The sequence below is a fragment of the Xenopus laevis genome, chromosome 4S (assembly GCF_017654675.1).
Source record: "Xenopus laevis strain J_2021 chromosome 4S, Xenopus_laevis_v10.1, whole genome shotgun sequence".
Lineage (NCBI taxonomy): Eukaryota > Metazoa > Chordata > Amphibia > Anura > Pipidae > Xenopus > Xenopus laevis.
In genome coordinates this window covers 109,061,592-109,082,713 of record NC_054378.1, presented here as the reverse complement: position 1 = coordinate 109,082,713, position 21,122 = coordinate 109,061,592, and the positions used below count along the sequence as shown (strand labels likewise).

The 21,122-nt window shown below is 40.3% G+C and overlaps 1 protein-coding gene across 8 annotated transcripts in view; it reads right to left on the bottom strand.

The window, feature by feature from the left end:
* Positions 1-21,122, bottom strand: part of itpr1.S (inositol 1,4,5-trisphosphate receptor type 1 S homeolog) — a 136,702-nt gene that overhangs the window by 65,337 nt on the left and 50,243 nt on the right. For all 8 annotated transcript variants that reach the window (XM_041591267.1, XM_041591268.1, XM_041591269.1 and 5 more), the window contains 7 exon segments: positions 15,185-15,300; positions 11,625-11,711; positions 9,494-9,652; positions 3,712-3,810; positions 1,761-1,844; positions 1,269-1,415; positions 1,025-1,120 (listed from right to left, as the gene is read on the bottom strand). In XM_041591267.1, coding sequence (XP_041447201.1) covers positions 1,025-1,120; positions 1,269-1,415; positions 1,761-1,844; positions 3,712-3,810; positions 9,494-9,652; positions 11,625-11,711; positions 15,185-15,300 — 788 coding nt within the window.

The window sequence follows — 21,122 nt, the reverse complement described above, 5'->3', positions numbered from 1 at the left end:
TAATACATGGCAAAACAGGAGAAACACATAAGCGATCTCTAAACAATTTGAAGTGGGGATCTGCCCTTGTACACCATATCTGGCTGGTTTAAAAACTATATGGGACACCTTGTCCACAGAGGATTCACAGCTCAACAGAAAAATGTGTTACATTCAACCGCTTACACCCAGTGTGGACCTTTGTAATATATATTTAAGGTCTATAACTGCCAAACTTTCACATAATATGCTGAGCTAAATTCTTAAACAATACCTTACTTGTAATAATCAAATTACTTATGGGTAGATTTATCAAAGGTCGATTTTCTGTGAATTAATGTCTAATCGAATAAATTTGAATATACTCAACTCAATGGGAGGTTATTTCAGTAAAAATTCGAACGTCTAATATTCGACCGAATAGCCCCGCCCCGAAAATTAATATCTAATTCAAATCGAGTTCTTCCTCTGAAAAAAACTTGAATGTCAGGAAGGCAAACAACATTGTCGTTGCGAATATTTGAATTAGAATGGTTTCCATGGTCAAGGTGTGATAAATCTCACATTTGAATTTACATAAAATTCGAAAGTGTCATTTTTGACACCAAAAAGAATTAGAGAATTCAAAGATTTGAATTTAGTATTCAACCCTTAATAAATCTGCCCCTTAATGTGTCATTTGATATTACACATTATAAATCGAAGCAGTTCCTAAGTGCTCTCAAAAACTTTTTGATTTAGTCCCTTCTCTAAATACACCAATGGGGATCCTAAGTCACCCCAATATCAATAAATGTTACCTTATAACATAGAATACTATGCCCTACACTCCATAGGAGCACTACTTCTGAAGACACACACACTAGTTCTAATATAATTAGCCTATGATTAAGGGAGTTGCTCCCGAAAAGCATTAGGTGATGTTGGTTTGTGACCTGTTTCAACAAACCACCTTCTTTTTACCGGAGTGCTGCCTTTCCATACTTTTGCACAGTTCTAATATAACACTACATAAAAGTTTATAATTGACCTTCAATCAACTCACCTCTGCTGCCAAATAATGCCCCGTAGCCAAGTGCTTAAATCGGAAGAGGCTGTTCCAGTAGCCAGCACCCCCTCTACACGGGTCATGCTGCACAACCTGAAAGAGAATCAGCATAAATCATTTAGTTATCCAAAGATACCACTGTGTGTGTGTGCATACTGTAAACTGTGCATAGAACATTGGGATAGTATATATTGCACGAAAAAAACTTAACTTGAGAATAACAACTCTAAATCACACCAACCTCAACCTCCCATAATGCTTTGGAACTTGTGGCAGAAGTAGCCGACTGGCGGCCTGTTGTCCTGAGGAATACATGCTGCTTCTTTCTGTGCTCATCACATGTCAAAAACTTCTCTTGCTCTGCATGGAAAAGTCGCACCACATCACCCTGTAGAGCACAGCAGATACAGCTCATAGTAGGTTAGATGAAACACCAAATATTACATTGGAGACTTGGCGAGATATATTGTGGAAGGTAAGCAAGGAGAGCTCCATGCAAAACTTCAACACACATCCTATTCTCAGCATTCAAAGACCCACTTCCTTGGTCCACGCAACAATCGGTCACCTTAGAGTTCATACATTTTAGCTCTGATCGAAAGGGTTGACAGTGTAGTAGTAAAACTAGGAATTCTCCTGTTGAAATCAAACCATCAGTGGTTGCATCTGTCTGATATCTAATGCTGTATATCTCAAGTGTTGCCTAGTAAAGACAGTATTCACCTCCACTCACCCCTTTGAGAATGTCATCTTTGTTATCGCTCCATTTCATAAACAGGACAATCTTCCAGCTAGTGTTACAGTTAACAGAATTCACCTGAAAGGGGGGACAGAGACAGATTTAACTGGATACATGCAGATGCTTTTCGTTTAACATCAGTGGCACATGGTACATTCTCTGCTCGTGTATTTTGATTCTTGCTCTCTGGCCCTAAAATAAGCATTTTTGTGCTAAAATACATCCCACAAGTGCACAAACAAATAGGAAGGCATTGGACTGCTCTCTCATCAACGGTGGAGAAAATGCACTGTGTGTCATAATCAAAATATCTTTTATAAAAAAATATTCCCAGCTTCTCCATATCTTTCATCGTGGCTTTTCATAGAAATAAAAATTGGCCATTATTGTGTATATAATCTATTGCCAGCTCAGATGAAAAAACTAGAACTTGATCCAACTAGCAGCACAGGGACCCTATGGCAAGTGTACACAAGTTATAAAGTCAATGACACAGAGCATTTGGTCTCCCATATGAAGTAAAACTGCAGAAAGATGTTTGCCACTGTATTTTTACCTGGCAAAACATAATAACTAAGTGGTATAAGGGCACCTTTATTGTCTAACTAAGATGATCATAAGCTTTCAGAGTGTTTTAGTTTCCTTTTCAAGCTGAAAACCAACATGTGATTTAAAAGTACTGCAGTGAAAAGGCATTTTCAAATGGTTTTTTGCCCCCTTAGGACTTCAATGGAATTCTCAGTCTAGCATTAATATCTGTAGATAAGTAAAAAGAAACATTAAAGGACGCGGCAACCCAAAAATTAATATATTGCCTAATAAAAGGCATGCGCATAATGAGCGAATGCAGCAACTTGCTAATTAAGCACATGCGTGTGACGTCAGAAGCGTGTTATGCGCATGCACTATGACTGACAGTCATTGGCGGGGGACATTGGCGGGGGATAATATATTTTGCCAACAGGTGCAATTACATTTACAAATAACTTTTAAAGCACTAACAATTCTTAATAAATTAATTTGAAAGTTGCTTATAACTGTGTGTAGGGACCCGTAGGGTTAATTCCCCTACGGTCAACCACATGGTGGGAAATCCCCTGATGTGAGCTACAGGGTCTCGGGAGGGGCTGAGCCTTGTCCTTTTGCAGCATGCTAGCAGATACTGGAGGGTGTCCCAAGGTGTCGCTGCTGCACCACTTTGGTATAAATAGATTGCCATGTGCTTTCACTTTCATGGAGGAAGGTGACTAGAACTCATGAAAAGATGTAAGGGGCTAAAAGGGAGTTCGATAGCCCTGCGGGCTGATCCAGGGTACTCGAACAAAGCCTGGAAAGCTCAACTATCCAGGTCTGGAGTTTTGCTGGACATCTTTTGAGCTCGCACTATAGACCGCGAGGGAGCTGTGTTATGAGGAATAAAGGGGGTTATCATGCTCGTGCTATAGACAGTGCTGGGAGCAATACTCTGAAGATAAAGAAATCGGCATGTGCTTGGATAAAAGGACCTCATCGCTGTGGATGCCTGCTCCAGCTCTGGAGGAGCCTACCTATCTGTGTGAATCCCAAGGGTGAGTTGTGCCGAAGGGAGAGTAGAAAAAGAATAAGGATCCAGCGTATCTCCTGTTTGTGAAACAGGCTGTTTGTGTGCCTGCCAAGTGGGAGCCAATATCTTGTCCAGTGGGAACGGTATTTGGGGCAGGTAGCGCTACCTGGGGACAAATGTGCTCTTTGGGGAAAAGGGACTGAGACTCTTTATCTACCAAAGGAGTTGTGGAACTTTGCCTGTTACGGAGGGCCAGGAATGGACTGCCATAGGTTCCCAGGGGAGTGGGTCATTTATGTATGATTTAAATGCAGATTTACTTTCCCTTTAAATTTTTATAAAGTTATATATACACAAAGTGTGTGTCTAAAGTTTTCCCTAATGGGGAAAATATATACCTACCTCATTGCAACCTGGGTTATCAGATAGCTGTTGGCTGCTGGCATGTAATGGCTGCCCAGCATTTACTGGGTTAAGGACAACTTTATCTCCAATTACAACCTGTAGAAAGAAAGACAAGTTTAGAATCAGGCTGGTCTTAAGTTAAGGGCCTAGAACAATGAACGCTATGTCTATAGCTAAGTAGGTAAGTCAGTTATTCCTGGGGTGCACCAAATCCACTTTTATTTTAGGATTTGTCTGAATCCTGTTCCGAACCCTAATTTGCATATGCACATTAGTTAAATAAGGAAGAAAAAGAGCACCGCTGGTTAAAAATAATTTTACTTCCTTCATTGTGTGGCAAAAAGGTCAAAGATTTTATGGATTTGATTCGGCCAGGCACTTGAAATCGGCCTGAATCCTGCTGGAAAAGGTTGAATCCTAGATCATTGTTTATTCCTATAGCTCAAATGTTTCTTTGGTTTTTTTTTTAAGGTTTTATTTTAACCAAGACCAAAATGTGAGGTTCTTCAAAAAAAAAAAAAAAAAAAAAAATACGTTTGTTAAAAAATACAAAATCATTTATTAGGAAATGAGAATGAGGGTTGTGGATTTTTTTCTGAAGAGTTGAATACTCTTATCTAAAGAAGTACCGTATATACTCGAGTATAAGCCGACCCAAGTATAAGCCGAGGTACCTAATTTTACCCACGAAAACTGGGAAAACTTATTGACTCGAGTATAAGCCTAGACACAACTATAGCCCTGTCTCCCAGCAGCGCACATTCCGCCAAAGCGACCCCCCCCAGTGATCAACCGGACTTCTTTGCAAAGTTGATGGTGACAGAGAATTGCCAAACAGATTACTATGTGCATTGTCCCACTGTCATGTGCAGAGGGTGCGGTGATATTGCCATCACTGTTATTCTTTCATATAACCAACAGAGGGCGCTGTGTGATATTGCAGTCACTGTTATTCTTTCAAATAACCAACAGATGGCGCTGTGTGATATTGCAGTCACTTATTCTTTCATGTAACCAACAACAGAGGGCGCACTGTTATTCTTTCATATAACCAACAGAGGGTGCGGTGTGATATTGCAGTCACTGTTATTCTTTCATATAACCAACAGAGGGCGCACTGTTATTCTTTCATATAACCAACAGAGGGCGCCGTGTGATATTGCAGTCTCTCCCCAAGCGTACTGTTGGTATGGGAATGATTAAAAGTGACTGCAATCTCAGCTACTGCCCGCTGACTCGAATATAAGCCGAGGTAGACTTTTTCAGCACATTTTGGATGCTGAAAAACTCGGCTTATACTAGAGTATATACGATAGCTAGAACTGTTGTACATTATGTTTTGGGCTTCTGTACCAGCCCAAGGCAACCACAACCCTTCAGCAGTAAAGATCTGTGTCTCCAAAGATGCCCCAGTAGCTCCCCATCTTCTTTTCTGCTGATTCACTGCACATGCTCTGTGCTGCTGTCACTTACTGAGCTTAGGGACCCACTCACAATATACAGTACACATAGAATAAAAATGTCACAATATAAGGCTGATTAGTAATTAATACAGATAATTACTACATGGCAGCACAGAAAACAGTGCAACTAGCATCAGAATTTAATAATCAGCCCTGTAGCATCAGCTTATATTACAGACCAACCTCCTTTTCTGATTGATAATTAGTGACGAGCCCTAATCTTAGCTTCTCAACAGCTGCTCAGAGCCCACTGAGCATGTGAGTGTCACAGACACTTTCCAAGATGGTGACCCCCTGTGACAAGTTTGAAGTCCTGGATCATTGCTGCTATTGACAAGCTGAAACTTTAGGCTGGTGGACTACCATAATGGATACCATTATGGTATGTTGACCTGGAAAACAACTCAGTCAGAAGGCTCCAACCCATACATGTGCTTTCATCTTCAGGCACCTATAGGAAAACGATATCTACAAAAAGCAGCATCTTTTGACAATGCGAGTAGTCCGCATATAATTAAGACGAAACCGTACGGCATCTGAACAGGACCATTAAAATGTATGATAATGTATAATAAATGGTGGTTGCAGGAGATGCAGAGAATAGACATAAGGCCCAGACAGCAGGCAGAGCAAGAGACAATATTTATAGATAGCAGGCAAACACAGCAGGGTCTTAAGCAGAGGAGCAACATTTTCATAAACATTTTAACGGGTTTTCAGAGCAGCAAATCATTATAAATGAGCTCTAGTGATCGGGTGACAGGTTCATACAAGAAGCAGAATGCATTTTCTACACAGAGTGGCAGCTATTTTTAAAAGACCCCAAAGAAAATTTTTTCCATCCCAGTCGGATGATGGAAAATGACAAGTACGCAAAGGAATAATTCATAATGTATATTAAACCTCCAAAATTCCTTTAAAGGAGAAGGAAATGTGTTTTTACTTGGGAGTGCCAAAAGTTAGGCACCCCCAAGTGATTTTATCTACTTACCCGACACCCCGGCCGGTGCTCCTTTCAGCAAAAAACTGCACCGGCTGCGGTTATTCTAGGGAGCACCACGGAGTGATCCACTCGGTTTCTTCTTTCTTCAAATTTCCCGGGGGCAGAAGAATGCGCAGTAAAACGAAATAGCCAACTTTTTAGTTAAAGCTCGGCTTTTTTTTCTACTGTGCAACTACAAGAAGAAGCCGGAAGAGGATCGCTCCGCGGTGCTCACTGGAATAACCCCGGGCCGTGCAGTTTTCTGCTGATAGGAGCACCGGCCCGGGGTGTGCGGTAAGTGGTGACCAACTTTTGGCACCTCCAAGTAAAAAATGCCTTTCCTTGCCCATTAATCTAGATGAACCTTATTTAGCTCTCTGGCGTATACAGACCTTATTTGAAAATGGGCTTTCCATCACTTTGAAAATGTTTGCATTACATTTGTGCAATGGAAATATATTACATGTACCGCTTTCCATCTATCTTTTGTAACACCTTCACATAAGATGGAGATACTAGATTTGCTGCTGGCAGCTTCAGCCTTGCTTAAACCAGCACTGTTCTCATTGGCTCCTTGTTTGCTGTGCGAATGTGATAGTGACCTTAGGATGTAAGCCCCACTGGGGCATGGACTGATGTGAATTATAAAAACATTATCCTTTGTAAAGAATTCGATTTAGAGGCAAATTTATCAAGGGTCGAATGCAAGTTTTTTTTTTTTTTTTTTTTTTTTTTTTTTTTAAAACTCCCAGAAATTCGACCAATCGAAATTTATTAATAAAATAGAATTTTTCCAACTCGGACAAACTGAAAGAACCCGAAAACTCGAACCGAATTCGATCAAACTTGATTCGAGTTTTTTCACCCAAAAAACCTTGAATGTCAGGGTGGCTGTAAACATCTTCAAGTTGATCCCTGCACCTCTTCAATTGACTTAATCAGCAATTCGGCAGGTTTTAGGTGGCGAATAGTCGAATTTGAATTCTCAAAGGCAAATTCAACCTCTTATTTAAAAAAAACCCTACCCCCCCTACCCTACATAGACCTCCCCTTCCTCCCCCCCAGCCTAGCTGCTACCCTGGGTAAATGCCCCTAACTTTTTACATACCCCTCGGTGCAGATTCAAGGCATCTGAGTTAACAGCAGCCATCTTCGGTAATCTTTGGGTCTTCTTCTGTCTCTTCGCCAATTTCCATGACTTTCGCGCATGGCAGTTGTTCAGGACCGGCAGACTGCTCCAACTGCACATGCGCGATACAACACTTACTTCCCGACGATTACTGAAGAGAAGAAGATGGCTGCTGTGAACTCCGATGGCCTGAATCTGCACCGAGGGGTAAGTAAAAAGTTAGGGTATTTACCCGGGGTAGCTGCTAGGCTGGGGGGGGGGTGTCTGTAGGGTGGGGGGTAGGGTTTTTTTTTTAATAAGGGGTTGAATTGTCCTTTAAAGGGCCAGAGTATGATAAATCTCAAACAACAAAAATTGATTTTTTTTTTTAATAACTCAAATTGAGTTTGAATAATTCCCTAGTCCAATTTGACAGTTTTGACCATAAAAAATGTGAATTTTCAATTCGACCCTTAATAAATCTGCCCCTAAGTGTTAGCGCTATATAAAGAAATATAAAAAATAATACCCAGGTAGATCATTCCAGAAGGGCACACAAGAACCCTTAAAATACTGTCAAACTACCCTAAATCAGAACACCGTATTCTTCATACAATCCTTTCTGAAAAGTGTGCCTTTTGGTTCACTAAATAAATAAAATCACCCAATGCCTCGTGCTGCCATTTGCACACATTTCCCAAAGGCAGTGGATGATTCTGGGAATTCTTGTACAGGTAGGGGATCCGTTATCCGGAAACCCATTATCCAGAAATATCAGAATTCTGGAATGGCCATCTCCCATAGACTCCATTATACTCAAATAATCCATTCTTCCTTTTTTCGCCGTAATAATGAAACAGTAGCTTGTACATGATCCAAACTAAGATGTAATTAATCCTTATTGGTAGCAAAATTAGACTATTGGGTTTATTTAATGTTAACATGATTTTCTAGTAGACTTAAGGTATGAAGTTTCAAATTACAGAAAGATCCATTATCCGGAAAACCCCTGGTCCAAAGAATTCTGGATAACAGGTCCCATACATGTACCATCTTTGAAGTACAATGCCTGAATAGACTGTCAGCTACGGGGGGGGGGGGGGAGGATCTGTGGGTTGATAGACAAAGCAAGAAGTTTTCCCAGCTCTTTACTTTACCCCAAAAGTATTTTAGCATCAGCAGAATCTGACTAGAAAGGATCAGTCCATATTTCAGACCCTTGGTTCCTAGTCATTTCATTCAGAATTTATTCTTGTTAAAAATAAAATGTTAAAAAAAAAATTGCTTAAGCACCAGCAGCATGGCAGTTGAGAACTCAATACCCATAAAGGTTAGATGTGTCCACGGGGCTTTAAAAACTATTCTGTAAATAATTCTAAACAATTAGCAGTGGCATTTTAAGGAAACCTGCAGTTAACAGAGACACCATTTATTTATATTAAAGTGGTGAAAAAATTATTTCAGAGAGAACTAGGGCAGTTCTGATATATTCCAGGTCTTGCCCTTCCATGGATCATACTCCTTACAGAATCATTAGAACCTAAAAAAGAACCATCAGCAACCTGAATTCTGCCGGAGCTTAAAGGGATATGGTCATGGGAAAAAAAATTTCTTTTTTTCAAAACACCAGTTATTAGTGCTGCTCCAGAAGAATTCTGCACTGAAATCCATTTCTCAAAAGAGCAGATTTTTTTAAATTTTAATTTTGAAATCTGACATGGGGGATAGACATATTGTCAGTTTCCCAGCTACCCCAGTCATGTGACTTGTGCTCTGACAAACTTCAGTCACTCTTTACTGCAAGTTGAAGTGCTATCACCCCCCCTCCTCTCCCCCAACAGCAGCCTAACAACAGAACAATGAGAAGGAAACCAGACAGCAGCTCCCTGACACAAGATAGCAGCTTCCTGGTAGATCTAAGAACAGCACTCAATAGTAAAATCCAGGTCCCACTGAGACACATTCAGTTACATTGAGTAGGAGAAACAACGGCCTGCCAGAAAGCAGTTCCATCCTAAAGTACTGGCTCTTTCTGAAAGCACATGACCAGGCAAAATGACCTGAGATACACCTACACACCAATATTACAACTAACAAATACACTTGCTGGCTCGGGAATTAAATTTTACATGTTAAAGTGAATTATTTGCAGTGTAAACAGTGTAATTTAGAAATAAAAACTGACAGAATCCCTTTAAGTAGAACAGTTAAATATTTGCATCTTACACTGTCCCCAATAGAGCGCAGCTTGTAGAATGGCTGAATGTAGAACCATGAGCCTTCATTGCCAGCCTCGTCCAACGTCACACGCATGGCGTTCTTTTCCAACAATGCAGGGAGGCGCTTGTTCACCGTCAGGTACTTGTTACTCTTCAGGTGCAGCAACTAAGAAGAAAGTTAATTGACATTAATGGACAGATTTGTCAAAGGTTGAATTTCGAATCTATGAGAATTTTATTTTACTCTAATAAATTTGAATGTACTCACAACTCGAATAGGGAGGTTATTTAAGAAATACATATTAATTAAATCATATTTGATCTTATAGTCCTGACCCAAAATTCGAATCAAATTCAAAATCGGGTTTTCCCTACAAAAAAAAAAAAAAAATTGAATATCACTAAGGCAATTCACATATTCAAATGGTTCAACGGACCTCTGCCATTGACTTGTAAATGAACTCGGGAGGAATTAGGTGGCGATTATTCGAACAGTTTCCATAGTCAAGGTGTGATAAATATCACATTCAAATTTACATTCGAATTGGGGGATCAAAATTTGAATGTGTGAATTTTGACACCAAAAAAAAAAAAAAAAAAAATTAAATTTATTATTCAACCCTTAATAAATTTGCCCCTAAATAGGTGGTTCACCTTTTAGTTAACTTTTAGTATGTTAAAGAAGAGCCAATTTCTAGCAACTTTGCAGTTAGTCTTCATTTTTTTTTTAATATTTGCCTTCATCTTGCTGACCACCGTAGTCAAAAACGATTCTTTTGTGAGGCTCCAATTTTATCACTGTTCTTACTTTATTTACTTCTATCTTTCTATACAGGCCTCTCCTATTCACGATCCTGTCTCCCGTTCAAACCACTACCCGATTGCTACGTTAAAAAAGACCCTAGCAACCAGACAGCTGCTGGAATACAAAACTGTAAAGCTGCAGAACAAAAAGCTAAGCAGATTGCCCCGGAATGTTAGAGGCGCATTTATCAAAGATCGAATTTCAAATTCAAGCAAGTTTTTAAAAACTCCCATAAATTCAAAAATCAATATTGAAATAGAAATGTATTTAAAAAAATCGAATTTCCTAAACTCGAGTGAATAGGATGGCCACGAACACAGGAATTGAGTTTTTTTCAGAAAGGCTGCAAACAACTCCAAATTAATCCCAGGTTGTCTCCCATTGAATAAACCGGAAATTCGGCAGGTTTTCAGTGGCGAATAGTAGAATTTGAGTTCTTAAAGGGCCAGTGTATGATAAATCTCGAAAATCTAATTTTTAAAAGAAACTTAAACCGAATTCGAATTATTCCCTAGTTGAAAAAACTTGAAAAGGAAAGCTATGGAGGCATTTTATTGCCAATAGATTAGCTGCAATAGTGCAAGCTAGAATGCTATATTTATTCTGCAGAATGTTTTACCATACCTGAGTAAAAAGCTCTAGAAGCTCTCTGATTGTTTAGGATAGCAGCTGCAGTATTAGCTTGGTGTGACATCACTTCCTGCCTGAGTCTCTCCCTGCTCACTCATAGCTCTGGGCTCAGATTACAGCAGAGAAGGGGGGCGGGGAGGGAAGCAAACTGAGCATGCTCACACCCAGGGCAAGGAGGTTTAAGCTGAAGGCAGGAAGTCTGATACAGAAGCCCATGTGTACACAATAGAAGGAGAGAATTACAGTGTTTCTTTGACAGAGGACTCAGAGCAGCATACTGTTATAGTTAGGTGGTCCTTTTTGATAAGGCTTACTTAGTTTTAACCTTTCCTTCTCCTTTAATGTCTACATCATACTAAAAATTAACCTAACGGTGAATTACACCCCCTTAAAAAAAAAAAAAAAAAAAAAAAGCATTCACTAACTTGATTTCAGAAACAATGCAGAATATTTAATAGATTGTATTTAGAAAGTTCCTTATTTCAATATGAGGAAGCTAATATTCAGTTGCCGCACACTTCTCCAAGCTGCTCTGACAACAGGGCTGAACTAGAAGGCAGCGACCCACCAACTCCGATACAAACAATCCAGCTCTTGCCAGAACAGACAAGTATGAACGGTTGGACTGAGCCCAAAGACCACACGCATGCAATCACTTACTTTAAGCCCAGCTAGGGAAACTGGTACCAGTTTTGTTCAGTACCTGAATAACATTTCCATATTGAATGACTGTCCCCAGTAACTTGCGGTTCTCTGTTTCATTCTGCTTTTTCTCCAGGTCAGCTGCATGCTAAAGAGAGAACAAAAGAAACTAAGTGATCGTGATATAATGAGAAAATGGATTGAATGTGCTAGTCTGAAAGTTAAAGAAATTGGTCAGCATAAAAACATAAACTGGGTAAATAGATAGGCTGTGCAAAATAAAAAATGTTTCTAATATAGTTAGTCAAAAACAGTGTCGGACTAGCCCACCGGGATACCAAGAAAACTCCCGGTGGGCTCAGGGGTCAGTGTGCCTCTTGCTTATAAGCATTTGGCCTATTACAATGAGGCTTAATAATGAAAGAATAGAGTAAAGTATGTAGAGAAAAGAGACTAGGAGAATAAAGAGGTTGAGCGAGGAAAGGAGGTATAGTAGCTTGGAAAGTGGGCACTCAGCCTAAGGTTTTCAGGTGGGCCCCTGGCATCCCAGTCCGACACTGGCCAAAAATGTAATGTTTAAAGGCTGGAATGACTGGATGTCTAACACAATAGACAGAACACTACTTCCTGCTTTGCAGCTCTCTTGGTTTCCACCGATTGGTTACCAGGCAGTAACCAGTCAGTGACTTGAGAAGGGGCCCAATGGTCATAACTGTTGCTTTTGAATCTAAGCTGCATTCTGAGGATCAATTGCAAACTCACTGAATAGTTATGTCCCATGTGGCCCCCCTTCAAGTCGCTGACTAACTCAGAGCTAGAGAGCTGAAAAGCAGGAAGTAGTGTCCTGGCTATTATGTTACACATCCAGTCACTCCAGCCTTTATACATTACATTTATGGCTAACTATATTAGAAACATTTTTTTATTTTGCACAGACTATCCATTTACCCAGTTTATATTTTCACACTGAACAATTCCTTTAAGAGTGAGAATCATTTGCTGTTCCAGATACTCTTGGAACTATGTCTGAATGACTGATGCATCAAATTTTGAATACATCCATTATACTCGAAGGGGCCCGACCAAAAAGAATAGACCTCCAAGGCTGTCCAGAACTGAAAAAAAAAAGTTACAGTCATTGCGCTGGACATTTGGTGGTTGAATCTTGAGGTAAAGTACTAACAAGAATGTTTGTTCCAGGTCTAAAATAATAGCGAGCAATCAATCTGATCTGAAACGGCCAACCAGTGAATGCTACCTGCTGATTGGTCGCTACAGGTTAATACTGGAGAGAAAATTGCACCTGAAAGTTCTGCAGAAATAAATAAAATCAAGGTTATTGTAGTCTATACTACCCCCATACAAAGGCCGATAAAAGCTGCAGACAAATGAAATCGGCAGTTTATTGGCCCGTGTGTGGGGTCCTCCGACAGGCGTCCCCGATCGATATCTGGCCATAACTCAGGCAGATGCCGATTGGGTAGGTTAGAAAAATCCTGTTGGAACGCGCCCAAATCTTTTCGTTGATGCAGTCCCGCGATCCGACCGCCTGTATGGCCTCCATTCTGATCCGATCGTTGGGCCCTATGGCCCACGATCAGATCAGCCCAATATCGCCCACTTCAATGTGGGCATATCGGGGAGAGATCCACTCGTTTGGCAACATCCCTGTGTATGGCCACCTCTAATCTCTTTAGCAGCAATAGCATGGAATTGAATAGAGTTGCCTATTGTAAAATATGCAACAGCTTTCCCACTGTCTATAATGTAATTGCTGTAATTTCTGCTGAAAACACAGGTATTGGATCCATTATCCGGAAACCCATTATCCAGACCGCTCCGAATTACGAAAAGGTCATCTCCCATAGACTCCATTTTATCCAAATAATCCAAGTTTTTAAGGGTTTTTTTTAACGTTAGGTTTGAATTCTCCTTTAAGCCAGTACAGGTATGGGATCAGTTATCCGGAAACCCGTTATCCAGAAAGTTTTTAATTACGGAAAGGCCATCTCCCATAGACTCCATTATAAACAAATAATTAAAAAATATTTCCTTTTTCTGTGTAATAATAAAACAGTAGCTTGTACTTGATCTACACTAAGATATAATTAATCCTTATTGGCAGCAAAACCAGATTATTTTGTTTAATAAATGTTTAAAATGATTTTCTAGAAGACTTAAGGTATAGAGATCCAAATTGCAGAAAGATCCATTATCCTGAAAGCCACAGGTCCGGAGCATTCTGGATAACAGGTCACATACCTGTACTCATATTCCAAAGTAATCAGAAGTTCCCTGGCACATTATAGCAAATGTTTAACCACGGGCAACATATCTAAAGATGCATATTTTATATTTTCACCTTCTGGTCCTTTAAATGAGCAGACTGCACATCCCAAATTCCACATGAAACTTACTCAGACTCAAACTGCACATGTCGGTAAATACATCTGGCTAGTGATCAAATTGGCACTATTAGAATAGATGAATGGCCCGGGCATTCCCAGATCTGGCTGGAGAACCAATCAGACTTGCAGCAAGAGCATATCTGGCCAATTTCATGGAGAAGTAGTTTACATTACCAGGAGATCCCCAGATGAGTAGAGTATACCTGTGCCAACAGTTAATGACTGTCTGAGGGCTACTGCCAAGAATCTCCCCTTGAGGGTTTCACTGCCCACCTGCAAAGCAGATTAAAGGGGAACTATCGCGAAAATTAAAATTTAATATAATCATTATAGTGAAGTAAGAAACTTTCTAAATACAATCAATTGGAAATTCTGCATTGTTTTTGAAATAATCAAGTTTAACTTCACTATCCCTCTCTCAGCATCTGTTTCTCTGCATTCTGTCTTCATGCAGCAGTTGGGTGTCAGATGAATGATCCAATATAACTTATAGGGGGCTCCCATTCCGAACAGATGTATTAAGAGCTCACTCAAATAACCGAGGGATCAAAATAGTGATTGGCAAATATGTCCGGTTTTGCTTCGCCAGAAACTTCCCGAAACGGTGGAAAAATTTTGAGAACCGTATTGAAGTCGACAATTTTGACGCAAATGACAATTTTGATTGCACGACTATTTTGTCCAAATGCATTAAAGATTCATTTTGAAGAGCGACAATTTTTATGCGTACAACAATTTTTATGCGCACGACAACTTTTTTTGTCACTGCAGTTTTGCAAATTTATGCACGGGCGCATTATGCGTAAATTCGTTGCGAATCCATGCCAGAATTGAAACAAAATAACTACCTTTTGCACAAATTCTGCATGTAGAGAGACAGGATTTCTGGTGATTTTAATAGAGTGAGCTCTGATACATCTTCTAAGCAAAAGGAGCCCCCCCCCCCCCTCTATAAGGTATATTGGACCGTTCATCTGACACCCAACTGCTGCATGAAGACAGAATGAAGAGAAACAGAAGCTGAGAGAGGGATAGTGAACATAAACTTGATCATTCCAGAAACGGTACAGAATTTTTAATTGATTGTATTTAGAAAGTTTCTTATTTCAGTATGATGAAGGCTATATGAAATTTTCATTTTCACGATAGTCCCCCTTTAATGAAGATTACATTACTCAAACTGTAAGCCACGTTTCTTTAAGATTCGACTCACGTGCAGTTTGTTCAACAGGACGGTATCTGTTGTGCTACTGGCTCCAGGTTTTGCTGCTTTCCAGAACTGCTTCTGAGCCGAGTATCTGTTCATAGGGCACAGTCTAAACAGGCAATCTGTAAGACAGGACACACTTTAGTTTAGTGGTTATGTATATACAGTAGCAAAGGACTAAAAGGACAAGAGAAAATCACACTATAACAGGAGTAGCACCTTCGCTAGGACATAGTAGGCAGCAGATATACAGTTTGCAGAGAGATTATTATGGTTCTCCAAGCTGGAACAAAATGCAATTTACAGTACAGTCCTTTAAACAACAACTTTATATTTTTTTAGACTAATATATGAAGAAAAAAAAACATTGCATATGGAATATTAAATGGGCATTTGGGTTCAAATGCTTATATTTTAGTACTGTAGGATTATACCTCCATTTTGTAAAGTGTAATGCACTGTGTGTATAAACAAACAGGGGCACAGTGGGTAGTGAGATTGTCAGACATTGAGAGAAGGCATCTATAATTAAAAGCTGGGGAAGGGGTAGAGGTTGCAGCTGGATTATCCAAACAAAAGAACTGCATGTTGCTATAAATATGATAAGGCTTAAAGGAGAACTGAACACTAAAGTTAAAAAACCCTACCCCCCATAGACCCCCCTGCCTCCTCCCCCCAGTTTAAGTGTTACCCCGGGCAAATACCCCTAACGTTTTACCTACCCCTCGGTGCAGATTCAGGCATCGGAGTTCACAGGCGCCATCTTTAGCCACTTCGGTAATCTTTGTGAGTTTCGGTAATGAGACCGGCGCTTCTGAAATTTTCGTGAGTTTCCGCACATGTGCAGTTGTCATGAAACAGAAAATTGTTCCAACTGCGCATGCGCTGCTACGCCGGTCTCATTCTGAAGATTTCCAGAGAGAAGAAGATGGCGCCCGTGAACTCTGATGCCTGAATCTGCACTGAGGGGTAAGTAAAAGTTAGGGGCATTTGCCGGGGTAACACTTAGGCTGGGGGGAGGGGGGGAGGGTATTTTTAGGTTGGGTTTAAATTCTCCTTTAAGCCAGTACATGTATGGAATCAGCTATCCGGAAACCTGTTATCCAGAAAGTTCTGAATTACGCAAAGGCCATCTCCCATAGACTAAATTATATACAAATAATTAAAAAATATTTCCTTTTTCTCTGTAATAATACAACAGCAGCTTGTATTTGAGCCAAACCAAGATAGAATTAATCCTTATTGAAATCAAAACCAGCCTTTTGGGTTTATTTAATGTTTACATGACAGTGTATGAAAATTATGGAAAGATCCGTTATTCAGAAACCACCAGGTCCCGAGCGTTCCGGATAATAAGTCCGATACCTGTAGTAGGATACGTTTGCTGCGCCAGCCCCCTATCAAAACTATGCTAGAAGATGTAGTTCTGCAAGAGCTGGAGTCACAATTTTAGTGCAACACTGCTGATGTAGCGTTTTCGGTTTTAATAGGCCCCCACCCAGCATTTAACCTGGAAGAATGACCTATAGCAAACCTGCCACCCATAGGTCTGTGTTTTGTCATTTCTGGGCTGCAATCAAGCAATACATTCAGTAAACACACCAAATATACAGGAATCTAAAAAAACCATTATTCCGCCTAGTTCTGTGAACCCCAGCTCTGGGCACAGGTCATCCCACTGAAATATGAAGCACTGAAGCAAACAGATTTTACTAGAGGGTTGCAAAAGGAGACATACAAAACATGTGAAACAGTTAAAAGAATGGTTATATAAATAAAGTGAAATTTTCTGTCCCACAATTTGCCTCTCGTTCCTTGCATTCAAATTCGCCCTTCAAATTAAACAACGGATAGGGTGCCTGAGAAAGCCACGAAAGGGTTATTTTCCCTGGGAATCTGGAGCAATCCTGCCTAGGATGGATGTCTGGGAACAGAGCAGCACAGCTCCAGGACAGAGGCAACTCATTTACCAAATAAGGGCAGTGCATTGCAGGAGAGGTTGGGGGGGAAGCAGGGGAGGATGTAGGGTGAATCCCTAGGAAAGAGAAGCAGACCCAGGGAAAAACTAACTTAATAGCAGACTATATAGTGATTGCATGACACTGTCAAAATGCTCATATCAATGCCTTCATGTCCTCACCCAACCATAAGCTACCCCCAATCGAACAAAACAAAGATCTGAAACCCAGATGTTGCTGAACTACAGCTTCCAGAGAACAGCTTTGTGTTCTATAAATCCTAATGCGTGAGCACAACCTTTATACGGGACTTAGGGAAAGGCATACCATTTGTACAGCTTTACAAGGGTCCTCGGAAGCCAGTTATCTGGAAACCCGTAATCCAAAAACCTTCAAGTTATGGAAAAGCCGTCTCCCATTTTATCCAAATAATCCACATTTTAAAAAATGATTTCCTTTTTCTCTGTAATAATAAAACAGTAGCTTGTACTTGATCCAAGATATAATTAATCCTTACTGGAAGCAGAACCAGCCTATTGGGTTCATTAAATGTTTCCATGATTTTCTAGTGGACTTAAAGGATCAGTAACAAATGTTTTTATTAAAAAAAAGACTTAGCAATTTAAAAGTTTAATATGTCTTGTTTTTTTTGTTCTTCTATAAAAATTGATGTCACTGATCCTTTAAGCAAGGTATGAAGATTCAAATACCTCCCAATACTACAATGGTGTCTGCAGGAAAAAGTACTGGTTCTGTAGCTGCTGAGTAGCACAGTGGGGTTGGTGTCCCTGCAAGTGAAGATGGAGGATTCCAACCTCGCTGCACTCCACTGTAGTTACAGCATTGGGGTCACAGGACTGCAGGCACTGATGAGGTTTGGGTGGGTGCACGGAGGCCTCTGCAGGGGGCTGCACAGCCGAAATTATGGGCTGGGGCTTAGCTATCCTTTAAATGCCAAAAACTAGGGATGCACAGAATCCACTATTTTTGACTCGGCCGAACCCCCTAATCCTTCGCAAAAGATTCGGCTGAATACCGAGCTGAATCCGAATTTGCATATACTTCCTTGTTTTTTGACAAAAAGTCAAAAGTTTCCCCTCCTCGCCCCTAATTTGCATATGCAAATTTGGATTTGGTTTGGCCGGGCTGAAAAACGCCCAATCCTGGCCGAATCATGAACTGAATCCTGGATTCGGTGCATACCTACCAAAAACAGTTGAAAATCCTCTCTGCACTATATATCTCTTGCCCCAGTGGAACCACAGTAAAAGTAAACACAGGGAAGAGGCAGTGGCTCATTCACCTCAGGCAGAAAGGGTCCAATAAACTCTAATCCAAAACAGTGGCCCTTCTGCATTTATACCTCTGGCAAGGGCTGAGCAGGGCACGAGTACTGAATGGGCTCATATAGGGGAGACCAACATCTCTGCTAATGAACTTCCCCTTTATAGTCGTTATCTGTAAAATTTAAAAAGCAAAAGTGCAGCTAAAGTGGGTCTGTGCTGCATGAACGTGTTGCATACGACATTGGGAAGTAACTAAGATAGTTATTGAGGGCACTGGCACATGGTTCCTATTTTTTATCCCCAAGAAATAAAGCCATGTAAACTCGGAGGAAGAAGAAGCTTGACGTAAAGCTGTACGTACACAGATGCAGAGGATCTGGGTTAATAGACATGAGAGCAGCGCACAAATGATTTCAAGCCTGGAACTGGGGACTGTCAGGAATTAATAGAAATGAGGTTAATACATTGTATGCAGAAACATCCCCAGTCAGGACTTTATAATCTGAGCACCAGATGACAATGGGGGTGGCTGGATGATATTAACCCTTTATGTTAGGAGCAAGAATGTTCAGCTCCACCGGGGCGGTGATTAATCCTAAATCTACAATAAACATGTAATAATCTTATCCCAACAAATCCTATTTGGTGCCTGAATCTCAGCAATCAGCCCTTGGATTCACAAAATTAACCTCTTACTAGGAGAACAGATACTACAGAAACAACAGCCCAGATGCTAAGAGGAATGGAGCAGTAACAGCCACCCATGCCCAGATGGAATAGAGCAGGTTCTGTAAACACATCAGAGCTTGTAATGAACTCAAAAGTTCGGGGAATGGAACATGAATGAAGTATAATCTCTTTAAAGGAAGAGTAATACCAAAAAATTGTTTGTTTTTTTAAAAAATGTAATGTAGTGTTGGCCTTTACTGGTAAAACTGGTGTGTTTGCTTCAAAACCTCTATGCTGTGTAGCCATGGGGGCAGCCATTCAAGCACATGATACACAGTAGATAACAGATTAGCTCTGAAAAATTCCATTGTATTCTACAGAGCTTATCTGTTATCTACTGTGTATCCTGTGCTTGAATGGCTGCCCCCATGGCTACACAGCAGCTTGTTAATATAAACTATAGTAGAGTTTCTGAAGCAAACACACCAGTTGTACCAGTGCAGCACAGAACAATTTTTAGACTAAAAATTGTTGAGAACAATTTAATTTTGTTGTAACTGTTCCTTTAAAAGAGTTGTTGACTATGCCTGTGCTATATGAAGATTAATAATTCTAATACGATAAAAAAATGTTGCAGCGCAAATGCATATAGCATTTGGTGGGATAAGTGGTACGCTCATGAACCATTCACTCACGTCCAATTTGCCTGGCAGCTATTGAGATAGCAAATGGCCGAGAAACCCCATTTTCCTGATTTTAGTTTTGGAGTCCAGGATGTTCTCCCTTATGTGTACTCTCACGTTTAGAGGGGAAAAAGTGACCATTAATTAAAGGGGACCCGTCACCCAAAAAAAATTATTCAAAATCCTATTTTATCAGATTAGTCAAGGAAAATGAACTTTAATTACACAATATAAATTATTTAAATCTTGTTTCCTTCAGTCTGGGGATTCATAATTATAACAAGCAGGGAGGAGCCATTTTGTGGACACTGTTATTAAGACAAGTCTTGTATCATCTCAGAATCTTGTTTGTGCACCAGGATGGGGGACCTGATGTCCATCCCCATGTCCTGGCTACACAATTATATGGTAAAGAGAAGTGGGGGAATGTGTGGGGAGCAGTGACATCTAAAAAGTGCTGAATTGAAAGTGAAAGTAATTGTCTGCCCCGCCTCTATGTCACGAGCATAGAGGAGGGGCAGACAATATTTGATTGACAGCTGAGATTTTTAAATGAGTTTACAACAGCTATGAATGCTTAAATAAAAAATAGAAATTGGATTTCATGTTTAATTTGAAAAGGACTTTTATTATACAGATTTTTGTGTCTGGGTGACAGGTCCACTTTAAGCAGCTTGCCATTGGCCAGCCCACGTCGCAAGAGGTTGGAGAATGACCAGTGCAAAAGTGGGAAACATCCACGTGTGCCTGGGTGAGTTGCTTGAAGGAATCCCTCTACCCATATAAGATTCTCAATAGCCACCAGGCAAATTGGACGTGAGTGAATGGTACATGAGCATAACACTTATCCCCCCCCCCAAATGCTATATGAAAGAAAATGGAATTCTAAATTAATTAATTCAATATACAAACTTAATATAGTTAATATTATGTATACTGGAACGTGTCTTAGAATTGCATTTTCTTTCATTATACAAAAGTAGTTTTTGCATGCAAGGCATTGCCTTGGTTTAATCGGCCACAACAGCCAATCAAGCACCTTGATTTTGTCATATGCAGACAAAATTAAAGGAGAAGGAAAGGCTAAAATGAAGTAAGCTTTATCAGAAAGGTCTATATAAATACACCAGTAAACCCTCAAAGTATTGCTGCTCCGAGTCCTCTGTCAAAAGAAGCACAGCATTTCTTTCCTTTTATTGTGTACACATGGGCTTCTGTATCAGACTTCCTGTTTTCATCTTAAACCTCCAGGGCAGGGCTTGAGCATGCTCAGTTTGCTCCTCTCCCCTTCCCTGCTGTAATCGGAGCTGTAAGTGAGCAGGGAGAGACTCAGGCAGGAAGTGATATC